The sequence below is a fragment of the Macaca nemestrina genome, chromosome 7 (assembly GCF_043159975.1).
Source record: "Macaca nemestrina isolate mMacNem1 chromosome 7, mMacNem.hap1, whole genome shotgun sequence".
Classification (NCBI taxonomy): Eukaryota; Metazoa; Chordata; class Mammalia; order Primates; family Cercopithecidae; genus Macaca; species Macaca nemestrina.
The window spans coordinates 138,757,673-138,778,541 of record NC_092131.1 but is presented as its reverse complement, the minus strand read 5'-3'; the positions used below and the strand labels follow the sequence as shown (position 1 = coordinate 138,778,541).

At 48.2% G+C, this 20,869-nt stretch overlaps 1 protein-coding gene across 2 annotated transcripts in view; it reads right to left on the bottom strand.

Moving 5' to 3' along the window:
* Positions 1-20,869, bottom strand: part of LOC105488928 (carbonic anhydrase 12) — a 59,797-nt gene that overhangs the window by 21,542 nt on the left and 17,386 nt on the right. For both annotated transcript variants that reach the window (XM_011753456.2, XM_011753450.2), the window contains exons 3-4: positions 2,193-2,372; positions 1,141-1,283 (exon numbers count right to left, since the gene is read on the bottom strand). In XM_011753456.2, coding sequence (XP_011751758.2) covers positions 1,141-1,283; positions 2,193-2,372 — 323 coding nt within the window. The remainder of the gene's footprint in view (positions 1-1,140; positions 1,284-2,192; positions 2,373-20,869) is intronic.

Below are 20,869 nucleotides of genomic sequence, written 5' to 3'. Positions count from 1 at the left end.
GGCGAAAGGCACAGACTTGTGCCCCTGTTTCCCAGGCATGCGTCCTTAACCTTGGCAAAATAAACTTCTAAATGGATTGAGTCTCAGACACTTTTTGGTTTACACCTTCTTTATTCCCCATGGGGGAAGCAGAAGTCTCAACACTGCAATTAGCCTGGAGGAAATTTCAGTTCTTGAGCTTCAGGGAAGGGCCTGCTCTGAAATATGTGAACCTCCAGTGGTGCCATCCTTTTGAGCCAGATCCAATCCCTTCCATGCTTGCAAGTAGACCTATGATTAGCCTGACACATTAAGCAGTTCAGCAGTTATGAACGGAGGGGAATAGTCGCTATTGGCCATGGACTCCCCTGGCTGATCAGTCAGCAGCATTTATCTCCTTGTATTTCCCTGTAAATATTCAGAGCCACACCCCCAGTTCAGGGCTATTGGAGTTCCAAAGTCAGCATCTCAACCCCCTCCTTGCCCCACCCCATCCTGCAATTGCACAGGGCAAACGCTCTGCCCTTCTGCTAATTTTCTTTTGGCATTTTGGGGTAGCACCTCAAGGCGACATGACACGATGCTGTGCTGGGTGGCATCTTGTCCCTAGTGAGTCTGCTTGCCATCATGCCCAACACATTAGACTGTCAGGCACCCCTAGACTTGTGGCCAGGTAGAAGAGTGGCCCTAGACCCATGGCCCCATGTTCTAAACGCAACCCGTGCCGAGAGAACGGAAAGATAGCATCAAAAAGATGCGAACAGCATGACATGTGAAGAAAGGCTGAGAAGTTTGGGGGAGCAATGAGCCCAGTGTGAGTCAGCAGGAGATTTTCATCTGCACAGATAGGAAGGCAATGTCTAAAAGAAGGGCATGTGTGTCCCTCTGGGCCACCCTGGGAATACTGCCTCCCCAGCAGCATCACTCAGTAAAAGACACAGGGACAAACTCAGCATGTTCAGGAGAAGAAAGGGACCAGGACAGTGCAGATGAGCTGCAGGCTGGCGTGGCTGCACCCCCTGTGCCAGGGCCAAAGATGGGGCAGATAGCCTGAAGGCAGCCTGTCCCAGGCTCTGGTGTTATCTGCACAGCAGCCAGGTCGAGAGGGTGCCACACCACCCACTGCAGAGCAGCCTCTGCCAGACTGGCAGCCCTACTTACCTCGGCGGCGAAGTGCTGTCCGCTGACAGTGTGCTCAGAGCCGTGCGGGTCATTCGGGTTCCCCCAGTGCAGGTGCAGCTGTGTGGCACTGTAGCGAGACTGGAGGCCCTGGATGTGCATGTCCGAGGGCAGGTTCAGCTTCACTGCGGGGAGTGGAGGAGCAGCCTTCAGAGCCCCGGCCAGCTGTGCACTGCCAGAGAGCAGTCAGGTAGGCAACACTCCCTCCACCCCCGCTGCCAGCCCCTGGAGCCCAGAGAGAGGCAGGTGGATGGAGTGAGGTGCAGAGCAGAGATGCAGCCTAAAGGTCAGACACCTGGGCTCTTTCCCTGAGAATGTCCCCTTTTCCCCAAAGCAACTCCAGTGGCACCCGCACCTTCTTGGTTCCCCCTGGAAAATGATGCCAGAAACACTAACACTAGATCAACGGATGGGTGTTTATTTACATATTGATGGATCAGACACCTGGAACCTTTAGTGAAGTACCTTCCGAGCTTTAGAATTATATAACAACAATGTAACTGCTATTTATGAAGCATTTACTTCACTCCGCGTGTCAGACCCCACCATACATAATCTGCAGTCTTCATGGTACCCATTAATATGTCCATTTCCAGATGGAAGTTCAAGGAGGCTAAAATTCTCACCTAGAGGCTCATGGCTCATAAGCAGTCAAGCCAGGGTTCAAATCCAGGTTGGTCTGACTCTAAGGCCTGGGTGCCCCTCCTAAACTGTGTGGTTCCTTGAGTCATTTATGATGGTCCAGAATTCACTCCAGCCGCACAGCCAATGAACCACGGGGCTCAGGTCTGTCTCCTGCCCTATCCTGAGAGATGTGCTTCTTCTGGGAAGTGCAGCCCTGGCAGGACCATCAGAGCCCAGGGCCTCCAACATCCCCTGGAGAGAGTGCTCCTGGAATCTCTCAAAGGCGCCCCGGCCCCATCCCTCCTCCTGGATGCTTCTGCAGAACCCTTCCCTGCCAGATGGAAAAGGACAGGCCTGACAGCCAGGGAGACCCAGACATACTCCTCAGGTCTCCAAGGCCTCTCCCTCACCTGAATGGCCATTGTTGGTCAGGAGAAACTGCTCGTTGGCAGACAGATTGTAGCCTTGGAACTCGAGGGGCATGAGGCTGGCGTCATACTGGAGGATGTCACTGTGCAGGTCTATGGGGGACTGCAGCAGGCCCCCACAGGACGGGTACTTCTTGGACCAGCTGTTCTCCCCATCAGGACCTGGACACAGAGATCCATGCTCAAGATTTAGAGTTTCTCACAAAGGGATTTTCCTTATCTTCTAATTCTCTGTTCAATACAATTACTCCTTTTCTCCTCTTTTCTGAATCCCCAGAGGTAAATCTTCAAGGCCCAGAGTCTCGGCCTCCAGATTCAGGTCCAGCAACCACTCAGGACCACCTGCTCTTAAGTGATGTGGGGAAAGAGGGACTAGGGCTGCCCAGGCCAGAGCCAAGAGCCCACCGAACTCTGCTTTATTTTGTCCATTGTTCCTATCGGACACACAGGTCAAGACCTGTTGACTTTCAGTAATTCATCATCTGCTTAGTCAGCACCTATTATGAGCCAGGAATTGCTCTGGGTCTTGGGCCTGCCAGGTTGAATACAATAGAATCCCTACTCATCCAAGCTGGCGTTCTAACGGGGAAGAATTTAGCAAACCTGCAGGGCCACCCCAGGTGGGAAAAATTAGTGTCTCACTGACCACAGCGCCAAGTATTAAGTTGGTGCAAAAATAATTGCGGTTTTTGCCATTACTTTCAGGCAAAAACCGCAATTGCTTTTGCACCAACCTAAATAGGTCTTTGTGGCTGCTGGCTTTGCAAGTGTGACCTTCCTGATGAGAAACCCCTGAGGACATTGACTCTTGATACCCACATTTAGGGTAACTATAGAACCCAATCTGATAGGGATGCTTGACAAATGTTAAATAATTATAGGACTGGAATCGCAGAGTGAAGTACGGAGTTTAAGCTGGAAAAAAATATGACCACACTGTAAACTAATTATTACAATATAATTGATGCACTATCAGCGAAGAGGAACAGACTTTAAAAAAAGAAATTCCTCCAGGGCTCAAGCTTCTTGCTAACTACTAGAAAACAGTTCCTCCCCTGGAAATGAAAATAAACATGCTACGTGCAGATGAACTTTCCTACTCCCACAGGGAAAAAGTCTTTAAAGAATGTAAATCTATGTTTAAAAGATTATCTCCATGGTAATTAAACAGACTTTCTGGCCAAGGTTTCTCCAGAAAAGCAAATAATTGGCAAGTCATGGCTTGTTAGGGTAGACCCAGGGTGTCCTGTGGGCTCTATCAGAGTTGGGGATCAAGCTTTGCCATCTGGGGTCCGTTCATCAGTATTTCAACACAAGGAAGGTGGGTAAATAGAGAAAAGGGGAAAGGAACACCACGTCTTCTGGAATTCTTCCGTAGACCACCACACTGTCTCACAAGAGTGTAAATGTTACATTGGCCCCGCAGAATCCCAACCCCCTGCGCCGTGCTCTCTAACTAAGGGACTTTATCTGAGAGTGGGAAGAATCAGAAGCGATAGCTGGTACCCAGGTTCATTTAAAATGCTATGAGGCGTTGGTCCCAGGCTTAGTTCTTACTTCTAGGTCCGGACACACACATTGGAACCCTACTGATTTTTCCGGCTGTCAACCTTAGGCTATGCATTTTCAGAAATGTTACAGCATGACGGAATGGCAGACCCTCCAGTCCAACCTTTCACTGGACACCAGTCTTCTCACTTGGGATACCAGAGTCTCCACTGAGCTATACTCTTCTTATTTTCAAGGCCTCAAAGTAACTCAACTACACCAAGATGGTGACTAGGGAAGAGGGAGTCTGGAGGATATCAAAGCAGGCACTCCGGGCCAAACTGGAGTAAGACAACCGTTCAGCTGGGGGCCAAACCGAATACTTTAGGGGCAGCAGGGAGCAGAATGAAGCAACCATGAGGCCTCATGTAGACCCCCGGGGTCAGGAAGAGACACAGCACAGGGTAAGACTCCCTAAGTGAGGCTGTCAGCCTTTCCTGTGCTCACAATACTGCCTGGGCCCACAGCCAGCAGGGCGGAAGCTGCCAGCCAGGCATGAATGCAAAAAACTCAAAGTAAAGAGATGTAGCAATGAGAAGGTTTCTCTTTGCACACATGACTAAAGGGAACTGGATTGGAAGGGTTTTCTTTTCCTGTAGCGGGGATTCAAAAAGCTTTCATCAAGAGGGCACTTTACTGCTAACTAAACAAGAGCCTTGTGAAGATAGGAACCCCTCATCTTCGTCTCTGTGAACCCGTATTATTAGTAGGGTCACATGCCCTCATGGGCATTTAGGAATCACTTTCCCGAAGAATGAAAAAGAACAGAGGGCTTGGGAAAATGTGACTTGGGGAACGTTTCCTTTTTCTCTTGCCCTAAATACACTTTATTGGAAGTTAGGACCAAATGAGGTATTCGGGGGCAGGAAAGACTAAGGATATTAAAGGCAGTAGAGTTGGTGTTGGAAAAACCTTTCTTGGAAAGAGAAGCAGCTATGTTGGACCAGGGGAGTCCAGAGAATGAGATTCCAGCATCAGCTGTCCCAGTACCACAGTGGGTTATGTTCCCTGCTGGAGCCTCCATGGCCCTTCGTACAAATGGTGGGGGTGGTGGTGGGGACGGGATGTGTGTGGATGCTATGTTCTGGAAGCTTCCTTCTGGCTCTTAAGCTCTGATATTTATTAAGAATACTAGGACTAAGCACCTTCACCATCTGTCAGGCGAATTTGAACAAGTCAGAGAGGTTGCTCATGTCAAGGCAGCTACTGGGCCTGTGACAAGGTGCCCAGGGGAACCAGCTTTGGGAATGAGGGCACAGGGCACCAGTGCTCCAGGACTGGCTGGGAGTGGACAGCCATCTGCATCAGGAACATGCCCTGGTCCTGGCTGCCATCCACAGCGGAGTTCGTCCTTGGGCACCAGTCACAGGTCTGTAGGTCAGCAAGGTCAAGAAAGCCTTGTCTCCTCCTCCTCCTTCCTCTCCCTCCTCCTCCTTCCCCTCCTTCTCATTGTTATTCTATTGTAGTAGCTTTGATCCTTATAACTCTATAACCTGATGGGGTAAGCAAGGCAAGAATTACACCATTTTATAGGTGAAAAATAGAGATTTAAGTGATTTGCCCGAAGTTTGACTTTGGCTAAGTAACAGTTACTTCGCTTGGGTCACAGGACTTATGTGTCCTTCAGTATTTATCTAGGAGATTTTGTGCACCTGGAATTTCCTGGCTCCCCCACGCTCTCCTTGAAGGCAAGGACCACGGCTCATCCATCGCTGCACTTCCCACAGTGCCTGGCGCAGAGCGGGCCCTCACATGTTACTAACCGGAACTCTCAACACCTGTTTCATGCTTGCTCCTTTCCCAAGGAATGCGCGCCCACCTTAATTCCCTCATATATTTCTTCTCCTCAAAAAAGAGGAGGAGAAATGAGATCACTTGCTCAGGTTCAAAATACACCCTCCTAGCTTTCTAGCTTACCTGTGTGCAAATGGCTTCTGTTTGGGGCCACTCATTGAAAAAGAAATCTGGGCCGGACACAGTGGCTCACGCCTGTAATCCCAGCACTTTGGGAGGCCGAGGCGGATGGATCACGAGGTCAGGAGATCGAGACCATCCTGGCTAACACGGTGAAACCCTGTCTCTACTAAAAATACAAAAAATTAGCCGGGGGGGGGGGTGGCGGGCTCCTGTATTCCCAGCTACTCGGGAGGCTGAGGCAGGAGAATGGCGTGAACCCGGGAGGCGGAGCTTGCAGTGAGCCGAGATCACACCACTGCACTGCAGCCAGGGTGACAGAGCAAGACTCTGTCTCAAAAAAAAAAAAACCAAAAGAAAAGAAAAAGAAATCTGATTTCTGCCCTGTAGCCTGGGAGATGGCCTGCCAAGGAAGTTCATAGGCCCTCCCCCCGCATGACACTGTCAGAGCAGCCTCCTGTCTTTGTGGCATGTGAGAGATAGAGGTGCCATGAGGGTGGGCACCGGGACAACCAATATCAGAGGTGACAACAGCAGGCCTTTCTGTTCCCTGAGCTGTGACATGTGACTGCATAGCGCTGGCCTTATGCTGGCCGCTACACCCTGGGCTACCATTTTTCAACTCGGTCTCAGCTTTCACACTCATGCCAAGTGCTCTGCTGCCAGAAATCCTCCACTGGGACTGACTTTTCTAAGAGAAGCATCTATTTCCAGCTAAAAATTTGCCTTTGCTCTTCTGAGTTTTGACTTTGCCTCCAGTTGGTTGGACTCCTCCCATGATTCTGACACAGGGGGATCACGTGTCTCTCACAGTTTGTTTTTCCAAATAAAGCCAAGGCATTATTTCTTCCCCATCTATGCGTTTTTCCTGCTCTAAGCAAAACAGAAGTGGCCAGAATTCCTGTTTTGAAAGGTAACAAGAGATTAACATGGCACAGCTCAAAATGCCTCTCGTGATTTCTGATTGGGAATCGTGAGGCCCAGGGTGTAGGACCTGCATTATCCAAGGACCAGAATGTTTTTACAGAAAATTTCAAATGTATACAACGTAGAGAGAGGAGAGAAACGAACCCCATGTCACCCAGCTTGGACAGCTTACAATTCACAAACAGTCCTGTCTCATCTATGCTAAGCCCATTCTCCCCTTATCTACCTGGATAACTTGGAAACAAATCCAGATATATTTCATCTGTACATATTTCAGTATGTTTCTCTAAAACATAGAGGCTCTTAAAACCACAGTACCATACCCACACCTAGAGAGTTAACACTTAATACCTTAAGATTATCAAATTTAATTAGAATTCAAAATTTTCCAAATAGGTCATAACTTTTTAACAGTTTGTTTGTAAAATTCAGGGTTCAAATACAGTCCATGTATTTTTTGCAATATTGCAATTAGAGGATGTGTTATGGCCTAGATTATAGCTTGATGGTGGAATGCCTCATCAGAGAACACCTGGGCCCCACTCCTCCAAGGCTCAATATCTCAGAGCCAGCTCGGTCTATCCTTTGCTCTTAGTGGGTCATGAACTCCCATGTTTCCATGGGTTAGGCCCTCGCCATGCCGCACTGCAAAGGCTTCCCACAGGCAACCAGTCCCAGCCTTCCTTGTTACACTGCCAGACTGGCTCTCCTGCAGTAACCAGATCAATCTTGTCACAGCCTGGCTTGGGTGGCACCACCCCACCACCCATCTGTACACTCCCTTTCTCCCTAGCACGCCCTGCCCCACCCCACCAACACAAAGCACAGCCTAGCTGTTTTTCATGGCCTTGAAGTGCCCCAACGTGTCAAAGTCTTCAAAGGCCCCCACATCCCGCCCCAGCCTGCCCCATGGTTCAGCCAACTCCCTGAGCCTAAGAGCAGGCTATGCCAACCCACCTTCACAAATGCCCTTATGAAAAAACTCTGCTCAAATGCCCTCTTCTTTCCTCTGGACCTTTGCAAATTTCGTCCACTCTTCGAAGTCCAGCTCAGGTCCTGCCAAAGCTACCCCAGTGCTTTCTCGTCCCTGGCTTGAACTTCTTGGCCAGCTGACTCGGGTTGTGCACACTAGCAAGCACAGCGATGATTGTTAGCATACCTCGCCTGTGACTGTTAGCGCCAGACTAGTACAGAAGCCTATTACAGACTAGAGCTCAGACTATGAGTTTCAAAGATCTTAGGAAGACCAGAACTTTACGTCATATCCCTACTCATGTCTGAACACATCCTTGAAGGGATGTGGAGGGTTTTTAAAGCTCATTTCAGAAATTTAGCCATAAAGAGAGGAGAGAAGAGTGTATGTGTGGTGGTGATGGTAAGGTGAGGGTAATGTGAAGGATTTTGGTTTTGGTTTCTGTTTTTGTTTTTGAAACGGAGTCTTGCTCTGTCACCCAGGCTGGAGTGCAGTGGCGCAATCTCAACTCACTGCAACATCCGCCTCCTGGGTTCAAGCAATTCTTCTGCCTCAGCATCCCAAGTAGCTGGGATTCCAGGTGCCTGCCACCACGCCTGGCTAATTTTTTATATTTTTAGTAGACATGGTGTTTCGCCATGTTGGCCAGGCTGGTCTCAGACTCCTGACCTCAAGTGATCCACCTGCCTTGGCCTCCCAAAATGGTGGGATTACAGGTGCGAGCCACCGCACCCAGCCTGTGTTTTTGTTTTTTATGAAGAGGCTTCAGCAAACTGCTATGCAGATGGCAAAACAGAGCAGAGAAGAAAGGTTGGAGACAGAAGGAAGAGGGGCTCACTGATGAAAGGTAGCCCCGGGAAGACTGGGGGAGGGATCCAGCCACCGGGGTCAACATTAATTCTGCCCCATAACACTTCTTGGAGGTCATACTCTGAGGTGGACCCCCCGGGTCTGTGTCAGTGCTCACTGCAGGCACCTTCCTGGAGAAGTTGCCTGGGCCCAAGCTCCAGGGCACATCTCTTTGGGCCAGCTACCAACACGCAGTCAGAACAGAACTTGCCCCAACGGATACCGCTGTAATGGCAAAGTTTACACATTCTAGATGATGACACATCCTTTTTCAACAAATAGGCAACATTTCAGGACAATGATAGCTTTTGGTTAGTCCTTCAAAATTTGTTTTGTAAGGAGATCTGACCATAATAAAAGGCATGTATATCTATATGAAAATGATCAAAAATTATCTACCAAATCTGAATATACATTTAATACGATGGATTGTATTTGCAATAAAAAACGAGTACTCAAATGTTGAATGAAGGAGAAAACTCTCTAAATGCTCTCCTTCTTGGAGTACAATTTAATTTTGAAGTTAATGCATTCATTTCTTCAACAAATGTGTCTAGTATGTGTCAGGCGCTGTACCAGGTGCTGAAGATGCAATGGAGAACAAAACAGCTCTAGTCTCTGGCCTCGTGGCACTCACAGTTCAGTGTAAGAGACTGATAATAAATAACAAGTAAACCAACGCACAAAGGAAATAATTAGTCTGCAATCAGCGCTACGAAGGAATTAAACAAGGGCTGCAACAGAAAAACGGAGGGATCCCTGTTAAGCGGATGATGCAGGCAGGCTTCCCGGGGGAGGTGCCATTAAAGCTGAGATTTAAAGGACAAGCAGAACCAACCATGAGTGAAACCTGAGGAATGGCATTCATGAGAGAGGGCCCAGCAAGCTCAGAGGCTCTGCTGCAGTGGAGAGCTGTATATTCTAGGGACATGTGATGCATTGACTCAGAAAGAGCCTGGGATCCATCTGGCCTCCCTTTGCCAGGTCTGGGTCCTGCCGTGTGCCAAGGCTGAGCTGGGATCAATTGACACCTGCTCGTGTACATTCCTCCATCTGTTAGAAAGGTCTTCCTGTTGGGGGACTAGTACCTGCCTCTCTCTGGGAGTCATCCAAGAGTCCCACTCCTGTGGCTAGAGCCACAGAGAACACAGCTAAGCCACAGGACTCCGAGGGGACAGCAGCCTTCATGTCCCATTAAATCCATCTGGAAACCGGAAATCTTCAGGATGGTGTCTGCATGTAAAAGTCTTTTTTTTTTTTTTTTTTTTTTCTTTTAAGAGATGGGGTCTTGCTATGTTGCCCAGGTTGGTCTCAAACTCCTGAGCTGAACCGATCCTCCCACCTCAGCCTCCCAAAGTGCTGGGATTATAGGTGTGAGCCACTGCACCCAGCCTAGAAGCTACATTTTAAAAACATGTTTAAAAGACATTTATAGGTCCTGCGGTTCACTTCTGAAGCTGATTAAAATATCTACGTCTTCTCATAAAAACCCAGTGGGTTCAGCCAGTCAGTAGTGTGGCGTTCCCACCACATCACCTTGGTAAGAGACTGACCCCCCGCATAGAAGGCCACAACCTGCTGAATTCTACCTGTTTTCCTGCCTGGTAGGTGGAGAGGCACAGTCACAAACCCCAATGTCCTGCCTAGAAGGAAAGGAGGTGACCAGGGGCATGGGTTAATAATCGATGGGTGAGGTCTTATGATTTTATTATGTACAAACAGAGGGCAAGGAATCAAACTGGCATTAAGAGTTTTTCCTTTGTCAGTGTCACCACCGAATCAGAGGTGGTCCTGGGACAGTGAGGGAGGGCTAGAGGGTGAGGGTTACTTATTATGAATAAAGCTCAAAGCTGGACTGCCATAGCAGCCACTCTTTTTCCTTAGATTTTACATTATAGATCAATAAAAATAAACACATTTTCTAAAGATGCTTTAATCCACACTTTGCATCAAACTTTTGTCTTTATTATTTCCATTTTTGTTTGGGTCAGCTGGAGAAGGAGGGTTGAGACTTGGGCTTGGTAAAATCCACCCAAATCCACTCTTGGGGAAGCAGGAGGATCAGTTGAGCCCAGGAGTTTGAGACCAGCCTGGACAACACAGCAAGACCCCATCTCTAAACAACAACAACAAAGTGGCTTCTACATGCAGACCCCATCCTGAGGATGCCTGGTTTCCAGGTGGATTTAGAGGGGACATGAAGGCTGCTGTCCCCTCTGAGTCCTGTGGCTTAGCTGTGTTCTCTGTGGCTCTGGTCACAGGAGCAGGACTGATGGATGTATTAACACAGAGAGAGATGGGAATCATTTCCCATCCAGCCATGGTTGTGGGGGCCAGGAGTGCAGGCTGGAGGCCAGAATAGGTGAACCATAAGGCTGGGGCTGCCAACTCAGCCCTCCACCCGCCCTCAGGAAGTCCTTCTCCTCCACCCCGCCAATAATCCCCGTCTAATATTGCTGGGTGGGGGATGAGGCGGGGACAAAAAGGCTCCGCAGTCATTTACACATCCGTGTCAAGGCCTGTGTCGGGTTCCTTCTGGAGGCGAGGTTTATTACAGGGAGGCGGGTGGGGCTTCCAGGCTGCCAAAGGTAAAGGGTGATGATTTATTTGCTTTTGCTTCTCCAATTCTAACCCCCTCCTAGGTTCCCACGACCTGTGGCCTTAGAGTATGTTCATCGTGGAGAGGCTCTGCCCACCTCTCTGGACTTCTCTGTGTCTGCTCCCAGCCCTCCTTTTCATTCCAGCAGCGCTGAGCTGCTTGCATCCTGCGCACACACCAACCTGCTTCACATCTCCCTGAAACACTCTCTCGCCCGCTGGGGCAGGGTAAAGGGTTTCCCCTCTTCTGTGCTGCTATGCAGCCTTTGCATTTCTCTTCTACTGCAGCAGCCACACTGATCAAAACAATATTGTCTGCCTTTCCACCCCAGTAGTCCAGTGGTTCTCAAAGTGTGGCTCCAGACAAGCATCATCATCACCGCCTAGGAACTCGTTCGAAACGCAGAGTCTCGGGCCCTAACCCAGGCCTCCGAACCGGACACTCTGGGGGTGGCGCCCAGCATCTGCCGTTGGACACGGCTGCCAGGTGATGCCGCTGCGGGCTGAGGCTGAGAAGCGCTGCACTACGTTGTCAGCTCGCTCTCTGCATGCGTGTACCTGGCTCCTGCTACAGAGCCTGGCACACGGAGGCCTTCAACAAATGACTCTCCAGCTAAGCAACAAACAACAACAAACCACTAAATTAAACAAACCGCTGACATGCGAACAGCCTAACCCCTGTCATGAAAACTAGCCAGGCCTGAGCCCCCTGTCAGTGCTAACCATGTGTTATCCTCCTTCATCTTCCTTGGCCAATTCATGTGAGGAATCGTGCTAGATGTGAAAGTGCTAAGTCCACAGCAGAGCCCTGTAGCCACCGCCCTCGCAAGACATCCTGCTCTATCTTTCTTCAACACAATATTCAAAACAGGGGGTTCCAGGCCCAGTCAAGGACCGGTAACCATCTCTGCACGGAAAGGACCGCAGAAACCATCTTTTTCATGCACTGTTATATGCATAACATTTACATGATTAAATATGGTGTTTGAAGTGATATTTATTCAGTGTTGACCATGAGAAACATAACTTCCTTTTCTAACCATGTTTTCATGGCTTAATCGCTTTTTAAAAATTGTTGGCTGGGCACAGTGGCTCATGCCTGTAATCCCAGCACTTTGGGAGGCCAAGGAGGGCAGATCACCTGAGGCCAGGAGTTCGAGACCAGCATGGCCAACATGGCAAAACCTCGTCTCTACTAAAAATACAAAAAATAGCCAGGCATGGTGGCATGTGCCTGTAGTCCCAGCTACTTGGGAGACTAAGGCAGGAGAATCGCTTAAACCCAGGAGACAGAGGTAGCTGTGAGCTGAGATTGCACCACTGCACTCCAGCCTGAGTGACTGAGTGTTTCAAATAAAAAATAAAAAATTGTAGTAAAATATACATAACAGAACTTTTTCATTATCTCAAACATTTATTGTTGGTGGGAACATCAAATAGTTTGGTGGTGCCTTAAAACGTTGAAATAGAATTACCATATAATCCAGCAGTTCTTTTTTTTTTTTTTTTGAGTCTCACGCGCTGTTGCCCAAGCTGGAATGCAGCAGTGTGATCTCAGCTCACTGCAAACTCTGTCTCCTGGATTCAAGCAATTCTCGTGCCTCAGCCTCCCAAGCAGCTGGAATTATAGACACACACCACCACACCTGGCTAATTTTTGTATTTTTAGTAGAGACGAGGTTTCATCACTCTCGATCTCGTGACTTCAAGTGATCCACCCACCTTGGCCTCCCAAAGTGCTGGGATTACAGGTGTGAGCCACCATACCTCGCCTGATCCAGTAATTCTAATCCTAGGTATAGATCTCAAAGTATTAAAAGCAGGGACTCAAAGAGATACCTGTACACCCATGTTCATAGCAGCATTATTTATATTAGCCAAAAGGTGGAAATAAGTCAATGGTCCATCAGCGGATGAATGGATAAACAAAATGTGGCACAGACACACACAACAGAATATTGTTTAGCCATAGAAAGGCTCATCTCATTTTAATGCACCATTTCTTTTCCAAGAATCTAACCCACCAGATGCTTGAGAGGAGCTGGGATAGGTCTTTTTATTTTCACGACACCGTTTATGGAACCAAACTTATGGCAGATGCTCGGTGACTACTCACTGGTTGAGAAAAACCCTGTAGTTTACTTGGCCTAGACTCGAATAGTGGTTGCCAGAACTTGAGTACACATCAGAATCTCCTAGAGGGCTTGTTCCCACACAGACTGCTGGGCCACACCCTCAGAGTTTCTGATTCAGTACTTCATGGACAGAGCCCCAGCATCTGCATTTCTAACACATTCCCAGGTGCTGCTGCTGCTGCTGGGTTCAGGAACCACATTTGGAGAACCCCTAGCCCAAAGCCATATTTCTCAACTGCGGCTACACACTGGAATCTCCGAGAGCTCCTGATTTTGCTCCCAGCCCCAGTCCCTGAGATCAGGATTAATTGGTCTTGGTGTTGAGGTGGGAGGGGTTTTAAAAAACTGCCCACATGATTCTCATGTGCAGTCAAAGCAGAGAAGAGCTGCTGTGAAACCCTCATCACATTGAAGGCCTTGTGGTTCTTGTGAGCAGAGCCAAGCCCTTTTTCTCTCCGGTCTCAGGGAGAAGTTGCTTTCTTTTCTTTTTTTTTAATTAATTTTTTATTGTGGTAAAATACATAGAATATAAAACTACCGTTAGTAAAATTTACTATATTCACAACGTTGTGCAAACATTACCCCTAGTTAGATCCGGAACATTTCATCATCCCAAAGGTAACCTCATACCTGTGAAGTAGTCCCTTCCCACTCTCCCTGCTCTCAGCACCTGGCAACCACTGATCTGCTCTCTGCCTCTGTGGATGTGCCTCTTCCGGATAGTTCATATAAACAGAATCATACAATATATGGTCAATTGCAGGTGGCTTCTTTCATCTAGCATAATGTTTCCAAGGTTCATCCATGTTGTAGCATTCCTTTCTATGGAATACAAATGGCCTTCATGCCTTTTTATGATTGCATAATATCCTATTCTATGGATATACCACAATTTGGTTATTCATTCGTAGGATTGCATTTTATTGTAGTTTAAATATTTGACTCTGGTTAAATTGCTACAGATTCTCTGGTGTAAAATCGTTATTGACCGAAATAAAATGTTGGTGTTTCTCCTGTTTGAGTTTTAGAAAATAAGCGGTGCAGAGTGCTGCGAGGCAGCTGGAAGGAAAGGCAGACGGAGAAAATACAGCCTGGTTTCCAGAAAATGAGGGCCTGGGGTCAACGAGGCTATGATTTGCGACAAGCTCTTGAGTGAAAAGAGAGAACTTCAAATGATCATGATCATAAAGCCATATTCCACACAGGGTGATATACCAATGTTCCCTGGCACTCACAGGAAACCAGTGGGAGAGCGAATACTGTGGGCAGAGGCTGCTTTTGTGACAGGCTCCTTTCCTGGCAGAGAAAGATTCTTGAAAATGTCACAGGTGCTTTTCATCACTGGTACTGCCGTCTCCCCTGGCTGACAAGAAAACGCTCCCTCTCCCCATCCGCCTTCCCAGCACTCACCTTTGTGAAGAGTGTGAAGCAGTAGGTGGGAAGCCATGACTTGATTTGGCATTTAGACAGGAGGCCAGGGAGAAATCGGGGTATCTAAATTGAATGTGACCTTGAACTAACTCTCAGCCATGGACATCCAACGTCTACTTCCTCAGGCAGGTACCCCTTTTTGCCCCTGACCTGATTACTCTCGTCTCCTCAGCTGAGCATCTTCAAAGAACCGTGTGCCTGCCCGCATCTGTGCCTCCACTTCCCATTCAGACCTCCCTGCTCTTCCACGCCCACGTCCCACTGAGTCCATATAGATTCTTCGGCCCTCGCACTTCATGCAGCCCTTGACCCTGGTGGCACTAACCCCCAACTCCCGATTTCTGAACCCTCTGTTTCTGGGGACCCTGCTTTGCTGAATTGTCCTCCCATTTCCCCGCCCTGTCTCAGATCTCTGTGGCCATTTGCCCCTCAATGCCAGCTGTCATGGTGGTTTTATCTTGGCCCCTTCTCCTTCTTACAGACACACTCTCCTGGGGCGAAGCTGTCCCCTCCCATGGCTTCAACACCAGCACTACCCCTGCCCAAGTTTCCTCTGAGCTCCAGACCACTTGCCTACTGGGTACTCCCTTTGGATAATCCATGGGATCCTGAAACCAGACATGGCTGGAAGGGGACTCAGGCAGGCAAATCATTTTTTAAAATAACCAAACTCACCATCTTTTCCTCCCCCTTCCTCCCTCCAAAGCTCCCCTCAACTCTCTATGTCAGCTGGTAATACCACCCACCACACCAAATGCCTGGTGATCACAGCTAACTTGTTTCTCTCCTCTCTTTCAACCCTCACTTCCAGCCATCACCTAGAATCACCAGTTGTTAATATTTTGCACACATGCTTTCTCTCTCGTGCTCTACTGTGTATATGTATATGTACCCTAACCCTAACCATATATATGTACACACACATACACATATATACACATACAACCTCACTCCTGTCCTGAGAAACCCTCAGACAAATGAAAATCGAGGGACATTCTATAAGATCTATAGGCTATGTGCTACAAGGTCTGTTCTACATGCTTCAGAAATGTCAAGGGCATAAAAGGTCTAAAGAGAGAACACAGATAAATGCTATCTGGATTGAATCCTGGATCAGAAAAAAAAAAAAATGCTATCAAGGGTAGTACAAAGTTTGTTTTAAACTTGGCCACCACTCTCCCAACTGGCACAGCCCTTGTTCAGACCACTTGCCCCACAGCTGTACCCCTCATTGGCCGTGTTTCTCCAGGTTCACCCTCCAGCTCTCCACTCTCCACAACAGTGCACACTAGATCCAGACAGTTTTCTGCTGAAAGTTCTTCAGTGGTTCCTTGAGATAAATGTCAAGCTCTGTCATGTAGCACACAAGACCCTCACAATCCCACTCACTTCTCCAGGCTTTGCTTTCCCCACTCGTCACCTGTCCACAAGTGCGGAGGGTCAGAGCTTTTATCCTGCTTGCAGCTGACAAGTTAGTCTGCCAGTTTCATGGATATTGGCAGAAGACATGAGATGCCTGGGTCAGAGACAAAGGATGCATCTCCTGGCATTGAGGAGGCAGGACATGATCACTGCCCTCAGGGAGCACTGATCACACAAACAGCTGTGTTAGATGTTCCCTTCGGGTTGTCATTGTCTAAGCATTCATCATAGGATCTCAGTTTAATACTCACAGCAGTAGCCAGAGTAACATTTGCACCTGTTTCCCCAGCCATAATTCCACAGAATGATATGTGGACCAAGTGATGCTGGCACATGCAAACTGCTCAGCATCATTGACTGAGGAACTCAAGGTTCGGGAAACCTCAGTCTTAAAGGTGGCAGCTAGCAAACCTGTCTAACATTTACCCCTGAAGGGAGACATGATCTTTATTATACTGACAGCAAAAAACTCTGCCCTTTGTCCTGCAGGGAGATATTGTCACTATCATCTAAGACTGTTTGTTACATAAACATTCTGTAAAAGCAAGTCTGGAACAAAACCTGTCTGGTGTCTCTGTTCACAGATAGGCTGAAACATGAAAGACCCATGGAGAACTGTCTCCCAACACCACCCCTCAAACACTAGGCTGCTGATTCTCTAATTGGGCCACGTGCTCTCAACTGCTTTTTGGGGCCTCTGTTGCCTGCAATGGGATGCCATCCTCATCCCTAAAACACACACCACCTATGCACATAAATACTCGCATATTCTCCGTGCCCTGCTAACTCCTGTGTGTTTCCAGAATTAGCTCCTCAGGCAAGCCTTTGCTGACAGCCACACATGTCCCCGAATTGAGGTTATTTGTCCCCTTTGTGTTCCACAACACCAGCACACATCATCATAGCACTTAATGTGCTTCATTGTAATCACCTGCTTATATGTCTACCTCCCCCTCACCTACCAGCCCATTGAAGGTAAGGGCTCTGTTTCCGGTTCCCTGTGACCAGCCCACAAAGGGATTCATTAAAGACTGGAGGAGAGAACAAAGGAATCGGTGAATAAACTATTATTTTAAAGCTGTCAACAGTTTCTTCCTGACACTTGAGGTGGCGTCGGATGTAAATACAGTGAAGCTGGAAAGCTAGCATGGGGCCAGGGGTGGGGGGATTCGCAAGCATCTTCCACACTCTGCGGGAGGCCCTCTCTGGGCTATGGAAGGCAGCTCTTTGATAGACCTTCCTAGCTACACAGATGTGAGGCGGGGAGCTGCCCAGCGGAAGTGTAGCCCCTGATGGAGCAGTCCAGATGCTGCTGCTTCGAGCTGAGATGCTCTGTGCTCTGTTTAATGATACAATAATACAAACTGGATGCATCTGTAGCAGGTTTGTGCCTTTGCAAAGAACACTGTTTTTCTAAGAATGAAGTTAAGCCATCCTAGACCGGATTGCTGTTGCTCCACCTGTGATGTTATTTTAGACTAAGCCAGTGATTTTCAACTGGGGCGATTTTGCCCTTCAGGGGACATTGGCAATGTCTGAAGACATTTTCAGCTGTCACAGCTGGAGGGTGCTACTAGCATCTAGTGAGCAGAGGCCAGGGAGGCTGCTAAGGATCCTGCAATGCGCAGGACGGTCCTGCACAACAGAGAGTTATCCTGCCCAAAACGTCCACAGGGAAAAGACTGGAAGGTCGAGACTGAACTATTGTGATTGTCCCCCTCGTGGCCGTGAGGAAAGAGGAACCAGAGCATGCCCCATAGCGGAGGTTGATCTTGAAGGAGTTGGCTATTCTCCCTGTCAGTCATTCTCTGGGTCAGGAGAGAGTGGTGGGAGAACACAGTCAGGAGGGACTACAGTCCATGGAACACAGCATGATGGCAGCATCTCCTGGCATTGAGGAGGGAGGACGTGATCACTGCCCTCAGGGAGCACTGATCACACAAACGGCTGTGTTAAATGTTCCTTTTAGGTTGTCATTGTCTAAGCAGTCATCATAGGACCTCATTCAAGTTTTGTTAAACTCCAAGAACTAGTGAGGTTTCTTTCCCTATTCTTTGTTTAAGCTACCACTTAATGAGCACTTTCTATGTCCCAGGCATTGTTCTTATCAGGGGTTGGCTAACTTTTTCTGCACAAGGCCAGAGAGTAAGTTTTTGAAGCTTTGCAGGTCTGTGGTCTCTGTCACTACCAGCTCTGCTATTGTCACCCAAAAGCAGCCACAGAGAATATGCAAACAAATGAACATAGCTGTGTTCCAAAGAAATTTATTTATAAAACAGGTGTTGGGCTGGATTTGACCCATGGGCCACAATTTGTCAACTGCCATTCTGTAAGCTTAACATGTGTTAATTACTGCAATCTGCATAACAATGTTACCATATAGAGACTATGTTCCATTTCATAGACAAGGGAACCCAGGCACAGAAGGATTGACTATATGGCCAAAGTCACACTGCCAGTGAGTAGCAAGCCTGAGTTCTGAACCGTGACAGTTCACATCCTCCATGACAGCAAACTCTCAATGCTCTTTGGAGGGTCCAGAGCCCAGGCAGTAGCAACGGCTATGAGGTGGTGAGAGGTGACCAGCAGATAAACCCTGGACAACGGTCCAGAGCTGGAGGGAATGGAGAACCAGCCACTTCGTGAACAATCCCTGGGGAGTCAGGAAATTACCCACAGAGGGGATCTGATAAAAGACAGAAACTTCCTGCAGTTCCCCAGGATGGAGCCCGAACTAAAGTGAAGGTTGACTGGCCCCTGAATGTTGACCTGGTGCTGGCTCAATGTTTCACGTTAACAGCTTTCACAATAAGGATGTTCTTTCTGATACCTGACCTATAGCACTCTTGCTATTATTTAACGTTTTTCTTTATAGTAAAAAACCACAAAAACAAAAATATTTTGCTTTTTCATAGCTCTTCTTAAACCTGAAGACCTTCATCCTGGCTACTTCTGTCCCTTCTCTAGAGATGCGTGAAGTATCTCTAGAGATGTTGACCTTCCCAAGATGGGAAGGTCGAGGGCTTTGGAGGCATTTGACCAACCTGCCAATCACAGCTCTGCCACCGACTAGCTATGTGACCTCGGGCACATTTCTTCACTTCTCTGGGCCTCACTTACAAAATGGAAGTGGCAGTACCTATCTTACCAGGTGCTGTGAGGAATCACTGCATAAGAGCAGAGTCTAGACAAGGTAGATTCTCACGCATGCTGGGTCCCAGGCCCTCCTGGGCTGATTGGTCTCAATTCTTTCTTGTTTTCTTAGGGGCTGGTTTCCAACCTTTTAGAGCAAATTCTCTCTGTCACTTCACCAAAAACAAATCTAAGGTTTCCTACATGTCTCCTTTTACTTCTAATGAGATGCGCATGGTGATGTGGCAGTTCCTTTCAGGTCAGTTTCACCTCTGAAATCCGACCATCCCAGATCAGTGTCACCTTCTCTCTGGTGCCTTCCCGGAGTCCCAGAGCCAAAAATAAACAGAGAAATAGCCCATTCTTTCCTCATCCATCAACAAGTGTTTCCTGAGCACCTCCCCTGGGCCAGGCTGTGTGCATCTATCTGCTTATGCAGCTGCTGTGGGGACGCTGACCCCAGGCTGTGCAGACACACCCTCCTTCTAGATAACTCTCCTCGAGGGTACAAATGGCTCCTTGCTCACCCCCTGTTCCTCTTGGAAGTCCTAGAACACTGCTGTGCATGCAGCAGGCTCAAGCTCTAAAACCACGATTGACTGAAACAATTCAGCAGTGATCATTTGACAAGTGAAAATCAGCCTTTGCAGGAAAGCCAACACTTGATTATTAACCCAAGAAGTACCCATGCCATCATGAGACAGTTATGTGGCTGGAAACATTCGATGCTTGTAATTCTTAACTTTTTACCAGGGCATAACAAGTTTTCTGACCAGGCATCTGTGCAGATACAGTCCGACTAAGTGATGAGTCACTCCCTGCTTCATCCTTGCCGATGTACAAGTTAAGCATTCCACTAAAAGGCTTATCAAGAGTGGAAGACTTGGCTGGATGCGGTAGCTCACAACTGTAATCCCAGCACTTTGGGAAGCCAAGGTGGGCAGATCAGCTGAGGTTGGGAGTTCAAGGCCAGCCTGACCAACATGGAGAAACCCTGTCTCTACTAAAAATACAAAATTAGTTGGGCTTGGTGGCACATGCCTGTAATCCCAGCTACTTGGGAGGCTGAAGCAGGAGAATTGCTTGAACCCTGGAGGCGGAGGTTGCAGTGAGCTGAGATCGCACCATTGCACTCTAGCCCGGGCAACAAGAGCAAAACTCTGTCTCAAAAAAAAAAAGGGGGGGGGGCGCGGTGGGGAGACTTGGCCAGGTGGGATGGCTCACAATCTTAGAGCACTTTGGGCGGCCAAGGCAGGTAGATCACTTGAGCCCAGGAGTTTGAGAGTCACCTGGGCAACACAGTGAAACAGTGAAACCCCGTCTCTAGAAAAACAAACAAACAAAAAACAGTGGGAGACTCTTAGGAAACTGCCACGAGGAGTCTCTTTAAGATTTCACCCAAGCATGGTTCCAAGCAGTGAGCTATAAATGCACATATGAGTAACTTGGAAACCAGCTGAGAGGCTGGGTCCCAGTTAAATTGCACAGGAGATGGAGCTGTGAGTGTGTGTGAGTACAGACACATCTAAGAGTACAGACACATATGCAGATGAACAGATAGGAGGGTGTGGGCGCTCCTCTTCCATCAGGCTTTGCAGCCTGGACTCTTGCCTCGCAGTGTGCTGCTCTCACATGATATCTGCTCACTGAATCACGGCTTGCTGCCCAGGCGCTGCAGTCCTGGCCCATCGTCCAGGCACATTTCTGGCATATGCCTCTGCACTATGCAT